Raw genomic sequence first — 7,777 nt, 5'->3', positions numbered from 1 at the left:
AGTGGATTTGAGAACGGAAATGTTACACCTAGGTGACACTCGACCGAGTGCACTATGCATTCGACCGAGTGGCCGCCTACTCGGCCGAGTGACCTCCTACACTCGACCGAGTGGTCTGCTTTGACCCTTGTTTTGTTGATATTTGACCAAATATTGAGCATGTACCCTTGTTTCGCGGTTTATATTAGTTGACTTGTGTTGGATGACCATGATTGACCTTACATGTGTGATATGTGTGAATTGTTTACGCATGATCATATGGTGAAGAATTTTGCAAGTAATGGAAATCGTTGATTCAACATGAGTTGGTTGATGACAGAATTAATATGAAAACCTTGTTTGATGTGTGTTAATCGACGCGAGTTCATTTCGCTTCCTAAAAGTAAGATGAAAAATACAAGTTATGTGTTGCATAGTGGTCATTTGCATGATTGTGTATATGGTTTTCCATATAAGCGGAAATGTTGGTGATAGATGGGAATGGATGTTGAAAACACATGTGTGATCATGTGGTGGATTTGACGCGGTATATGCGTGGCATAGTATCCGGAAAATGGGAATGTGAGAATATTTGAGTCACATGACGAGTGACGTTGCATCACGTTGCATCATTTGGTTGTTTCATAGAGTCTGCATGTTTATGATTAATTTGCATACATATGCATTTATGAGATTAGATGTGATTTATATGTGTATAGTAATGATCGAGTTATACCCCGAGACTTATGCGTAGACTTAGAACCAATTGAGTTGGGTGTTGTTATGGGATTAGGGTTTCGAACCGTGGGCTGAACCTTGTACCTTGACGTTTGGGAGGCTCGTAGAGTAGGGTTATATAAATAGCATTAAGACCATATCTGATTTATCACGGATTTGCAATAAGTAGGAGGGAGTGCGGAACCTGGAACATGGTAATTTGTGGAATTTAGTAATGAGAGTATGGGACCGTATTTTGTGGTTGATAGTTGAACTTCGGGACGAAGTTCTCATTTAGGGGAAGTGAATGTAACAATTCGGAAGTTTAGGAAAAAGAAAGTGCGGAATGTGAGGAAATAGTGAGAGTTGTGGGGAAATAGTGAGAATGGAACACCGAACATTGGGAAAAGAGTACACATGAGATTTGAGAGAATAGTCGGAAAGGGAAGAATGAGGTGAAACATTGGGGACGAAGTTTATTTTAAGGGGGGAATATTGTAATACTCCGTATTTAATAATAATAATAATAATATTTTATTTATACGAGTTATGTTGAGACGGAATAATAATGATTATAATAATAAGGGTAATTTGATAACTTATACCTTGAATAAGTCACTTTTTCAAATCTTATACCTAACATAATTTTCTGTAAAATCTTATACCAAAAATAACATTTTCTTCCAAACTTGATACCAAATCTTAAAAAAATCCCTAAATTAACGATTTTGCCCTTACTAATTTGATGGTTTTTAGTCGTGGTAATCGTGGATGTGTGTGTTAATAGGTAAGACAAAGGATGAAAATGTTTAATTAGTAACGGTAAGATTGTCAATTCAAGGCTTTTTTTCAGATTTTGTATCAAGTTTGGAAGAAAATGTTATTTTAGGTATAAGATTTTAAAGAAAGTTATCCTAGGTATAAGATTTGAAAAAGTGACTTATTCAAGGTATAAGTTATCGAATTACCCTAATAATAATAATAATACATTATACATGTATTATACTCCCACCACATACATATATACTCCCTTATCCTCATCCACCCAACCTTATCCAATTGCAATCCACCATCAAATTAGAGAGAGGAAAGAAGAGAGAAAAAGAGAAGAAAAGGGAGATCGCCTTTTGTCCCCCCGCCTTGAGATCGTAAGGTAAACCGTCTTATGCTAGCCTTTATGTTATTTTTTTTATACCGTTTACCCGTCCCGACCTTGATCCACCTTTGACCCATCTTTGACCACCATAGGGTCGTCATTGACCACCCATATAGGGGTTTGACCGAGTGGATTTTAGGGGTTTTATGGGTTTGTGCTGAACCGGGTTAGGGCTTTGGTTTTGGCTGCTTATTTAGGTCGGATTGGACCAATTTTGGGGAGGTTTGGGTCGAGGTTGGTGAGGGGAGTTGAGGGGAGGTCGTTGGTGGTGGAGATGGTGGTTGTGGTGGCGGGTTCAAGGGAAAAAGAAGGGATGTCGGGATTGTGTGTTGTTGTGTTGATTGTTTGTTATTGTTGTTGCCGTCGGGGTCATTGTTGCTGCTGGTGGTTGTCACGGCGTGGCAGGTGGCCACTGGTCCCACCGTGGCCAGAGACGGTGGCCAGCGCCAGTAAGGGTGGCGGTTTTGGGTGGATTCGGGCTTGTGCTTGTTTGTGTGTGTGTGTGTGTGTGTGTGTGTGTGTGTGTGTGTGTGTGTGTGTGTGTGTTTTGATAGGGTGGGTTATTGTTGGTGTCGAGGGTGGCCGGTGCTGCGGCTGGCCATGGCCAGTGGTGGTGGTCCACGGTGGCAGCGGAGGTGGTGGTGGTATTTGGGTTGAGTCGGGTTTTTGGGTAGTGTATAAGACGGGTTTAGTTTAGTCCTATTTATATAAAATAGAATAGTATATTTATACGTATTTATATTATTATCGTATTTTAGGAAATTGGTTTTGTGAGACGGTTTTACGAGACGGGCCTAGCTTGTGTGACAGTTTGCTTATGCGGATTTGTTGTGAGGTTGGTTTATCCTACTCAGTTTCATTGTTGCATTTATTTATAAAATGAGTCTTTTGTCATTCATTGCATTAAGTGAGTCGGTAATTGGCATGTTATATGGTATATCATATTTGTTGTCTTGTCTTGTATGTCGGAGGACTTGGTGGTTTGATTGGTTACTTATTTTGGAGACATAAGATGGTTGGGAGACCGTCTTGCGCTTAAGACGCCTCTTGGGGCTTCACACTCCAAGAGGGATGTGTGGTTGAGACACGACGTATGGCAGGGGATCCGGTTGGCTTCCGGACCCGGTACGTCTGGGTGTGTCCCGGTACCTGTTTGTGGTTATCGATATGTCTGGGCGTGTACTGGCACCAGTGTGGTGATCAGTATGTCAGGGTGTGTCCCGATACCAGTGTGGTTGTCGGTATGTCTGGGCGTGTCCCGGTACCGTGGTGGTGGTTGTTGATGGTGGTTCATTCATATCATAGTCGTGTTGCATGTTCACACACTCGAGTCGTGTCACACTTTATTTATTTAATGAAACTGACGTTTGTTGTTTGTGTCCTTGTCACCTATCTCTTTTGGGGAGGCCTGTGTCGATCCATATGATATCCTTTGGTCATATGGGGAGCAGGTTATGTTCAGGTTGTTTGGATAGTACGTGGGAGACGGGACGAGCTTGATGATATTACAAGACGGGTCTTTTTGGCTAGAAGAGTATAGATGTCACGAGTTGCATTTTATTTATTCATTTGTTTACGCTCATGTAATTCATTAAACCTTACATTAATAAAATGTTCTTTGATTGGAATTTTAAAACACTAACTCGGGAAACCGAGATGGTAACGCTCCAATTATCTTGGCTGGATAGTTGGGGTTTTACACTTCCCTCCTTAAAAAGAACTTCGTCCCTGAAGTTCATACCATACTCAAAACGAACCACCCAACACAACACTAACTTCTCAACGACAACAACCACAACTACTCAAAAGTACCAACAACTCCAACTATACATGACAAAACACTCAACTCAAACTTAAAAGATGACAAAAACACAACCATGTTGACCTCAACTAACCCCAAAACATGCATGCGACCATCTCCTACCCCTTTTAAAAGACAACGGTTACGTCCCTATAACCAAACATACTTGATTGAAAAGGTGAGGAAAACGCTCTCTTATAGACTCCTATGGTTTCTATGTGGCTTCTTCCACATTGTGATTAGACTAAAGTACCTTTAGTAAGACGGTCTCACCATTTCTTGTCTTGCGCACCTTCCGGTATAAGAGCTCCTTGGGAACTTTCGCATAAGTTAGGGACTCATCTAACTCTATGTTCTCAACCTCAAGCACGTGTGATGGATCGCTCACATACTTCCAGAGTTGTGAAACATAAAACAGCCTGTGGACTTGATCAAGCGATATTGGTAAAGCTAGCCGATAGGCTACTTCACCTATGCGGTCTAGGATCTCATAAGGGCCGATAAATTTTTGAATCAACTTCCCTTTGTTGCCAAACCTCATCATCCCTCGCATAGGTGACACTTTCAAAAGAACCTTGTCACCTACTGCGAACTCAATGTCGCTGCGGTGCAAATCTGCATAACTCTTTTAGCGATCTTGAGCTGCCTTCATCTTTTGGAAAATCAAGTAAACTTGTTTAATCATATCGTTTACTATCTGTGGTCCTAAAACCACAGCTTCAGCGCTATCATCCCAACATACCGGACTCCTGCCCTTCATGCCATACAAAGCCTCAAACGGTGCCATCCCAAAGCTGGTGTGATAGTTGTTGTTATATGAAAACTCTATCAAGTCCAATCTATCCTCCCAACTCCCACCAAACTCCATGACACAAGCCCTCAACATATCCTCCAAAGTCTTGATAGTCCTCTCAGTCTGACCATCTGTCGCATGATGAAAAGCTTTACTCATCTTCAAGGTAGTGCCCATCAAATCTTGCAACTCCTGCCAAAACCGTCATATGAACCGTGCATCTCGATCTGACACTATGTCCTTTGGCACCCCATATAACCCAAAGCTAACTGTATCTTGGTCCAAGTATCCTTCATCGAAATGAAGTGAGCTGACTTTGTTAAACGGTCGATGATCACCCAAATCATATTGTTACCTTGCTGAGTCCTTGGTAACCCCACGATAAAGTCCATAGAGATCGACTCCCATTTCCACTCTGGTACCTCCAGTGATTGAATCTTACCTTATGGTCTACGTTGTTCACCCTTTACTCTTTGACAAGTTAGACACTTAGCCAAGAATTCGGCCACATCTTTCTTCATGCTAGGCCACCAAAAAGTTTTCTTCAAGTCCTTTTAAAGCTTGTCACCACCCGGATGAACTGCATAAGGAGTGCAATGAGCCTCCGTTATGATCAACTTATTCAAGTCCACATCACTAGGTACACACCATCTCCCATCAAAACAAACACTCCCATCTGTGTGGATAGAAAACCTCGAAACTGTGCCACTCTCTACCCTTGACTTCCACTCTTGAATCTTGGGATCGAGTTCCTGTTTCCCCTTTATGTCATCATCAAATCAGGTTCGATAGTCATGTCCCCGATGGCATCTCCCTTTCGAATCATATGGATCCCCATCTTAGACATCTCATCTCTCAGTTTCATCAAAGACATAGCTGTACACAACGAATGTATACTCTTCCTGCTCAAAGCATCTGCCACAACATTAGCCTTACCCTCTCGATAGATGATATCCATGTCATAGTCCCCAATCAACTCAATCCACCGTCTTTGTTGCATGTTTAGCTCTTTCTGTGTGTAGATAAACTTTAGACTCTTATGATCTGAAAACACCTTAAAGGTCGCCCCAAAAAGATAGTGCCTCCAAATCTTTAGAGCAAAAACAACTGCACCCAGCTCCAAATCGTGAGTAGGATAGTTCTCCTCATACGGTTTCAACTGCCATGACGCATAAGCGATAACTTTACCATTCTGCATCAACACACACCCCAGACCATTCTTTGAAGCATCGGTGTATACTTCAAAATTCTCACTTCCCTCAGATAGAGCTAGAATAGGCGCTGTGGTAAAATGCTCCTTTAAGGTTTGGAACGCCGCTTCACAACTCTCATCCCAATGAAATCTGGTCTCTTTCCGCATCAAAGCTGTCATAGGTCTTGAGACCTTCGAAAAGTCCTTCACAAACCTCCTATAGTAACCAGCTAAACCCAAGAAACTCTGAATCTCAGCAACATTCTTCGGTGATTCCCACTTAGTCACTGCCTCAATCTTACTAGGATCCACCGACACACCCTCCTTTGATATCACATGACCCAGAAAGGCCACTTTCTCCAACCTAAACTCGCACTTAGATAACTTGGCATATAACTGATTATCTCGCAAAGTCTACAGTACTAACCTTATATGCTCCTCGTGCTCCTCCTTAGTCTTAGAGTAGACCAAGATGTCATCAATAAAGACGACCACAAACCTATCTAAGAACGGGCTGAAAATCTGGTTCATAAGATCCATGAAAACTGCTGGTGCATTTATCAACCCAAAAGGCATCACTACGTACTCATGGTGACTATATCGTGACCGAAAAGTTGTCTTATGAATATCCTCATCTGCTATCCTCAGCTGGTAATAACCTGATCTCAAATCAATCTTAGAAAACACCCCTGCGCCACCCAGCTGGTAAAAAAGATCATCAATTCTTGACAAAGGATACCTGTTCTTCACCGTGACATGATTCAGCTCTCTGTAATCAATGTATAGCCTTATACTCCCATCTTTCTTTTTCACAAACAACACTGGTGCTCCCCAAGGTGACACACTAGGCCGAACTTACCCTTTATCTAATAAGTCATTCAGCTGCTTCTTCAACTCTTCCAACTCTTTTGGCCCCATCTGGTACGGTGCTTTAGATATAGGTCTCGTCCCTGGTTTGAGCTCCACATTAAAGTCGATATCTCTCTTAGGTGGTAACCCCGGTTTCTCATCAAGAATAACGTCACCAAACTCCCTAACCACAGGTATGTCGGACGCCGACGGTTCCTCCACACGCATATCCCTCACTTGACAAAGGATCAAAGGACGCTTCTTCCTTAAACATGACTTTAGAGTCATCACTGTGATAAACTTAAGCTTTGGTCTCACTAAGAACCCCCTATATGATACTTTGACTCCCTTAGGCCCCTTTAAAGACACCCTCTTTTGTCTGCAATCTATCTTAGCATCATACTTGCCCAACCAGTCCATCCCGACGATAACCTCAAACTCATCCATAGGAAACTCTAACAAGTTGACCGGTAAGTCAACTTCCCCCACCAATATGGACACATATCTATACAACTTAGAACATGACACTGACTCCCCCGAAGGTATAAACACATTATCTTTCACCAGCTCATATTCTCCCAAACCCATAGTTAAGGCATGACTCCTACACACAAAAGAGTGGGTTGCCCCCGAATCAAACAGGACAAAAGATGGCGTATTATGAACAAGAAAGGTACCGGTAACGACGCGAGCATCATCCTCTGCTTCCTGCTTGCCAATCATAAAGAGCTTCCCACTGCTTTTCTGATCTCCAACCTGGACCGTGGTAGTCGAAGCAGTCAACTTGGCTGCCGAGTTCTGCGTCACATTGTTGTTCGGACGCTGATAGGACCCTCCATTGTTACTGTTGTAGCCGCCATTGTTGTTGTTGTTCTGCCTTCCACTTTTACCCCACAACCCAGATGGCATGTTGCTAGCAAAGCTTTGCCTTGGAGCCAGAGAAAAGTTCTCCTGATAAGTCCCTGGAAAGCCTCCTCCTCTAGCACTGGTGCACTCATGCCTCTTATGACCCACTCCGCCACAGTTGAAGCAGGTAAGGTTGGAGTTATCACTAGTACTGTAACACCCCCTTCTTACCCGGCCAAGGTAATTGGGAGATGTTACCATCTCGGTTTCCCGAGACGGTAAATCGAAGATACAATAAAGAAACATTTATTATAAATAACAAGTTTAGTGACTAAAACCATAAACTAATGATGAATGTAAACTATACAAATTACAAGTCGACCACCATCTATGTCATCTATGCTATGCTACTCGACTCCGAGTCCAAAGCACGGCCCAAATCCC

General features: G+C 42.5%; 1 protein-coding gene across 1 annotated transcript; it reads right to left on the bottom strand.

Moving 5' to 3' along the window:
• Positions 1-6,493: 6,493 nt before the first annotated feature.
• LOC141619473 (uncharacterized) lies at positions 6,494-7,396 on the bottom strand. Its single transcript, XM_074436490.1, has one exon. It carries the CDS (start codon positions 7,394-7,396, stop codon positions 6,494-6,496), a length of 903 nt encoding a protein of 300 aa, XP_074292591.1.
• Positions 7,397-7,777: the final 381 nt, after the last annotated feature.

This window comes from Silene latifolia, chromosome X (assembly GCF_048544455.1).
Source record: "Silene latifolia isolate original U9 population chromosome X, ASM4854445v1, whole genome shotgun sequence".
Classification (NCBI taxonomy): domain Eukaryota; kingdom Viridiplantae; phylum Streptophyta; class Magnoliopsida; order Caryophyllales; family Caryophyllaceae; genus Silene; species Silene latifolia.
This window is presented reverse-complemented; position numbering and strand designations above follow the sequence as displayed.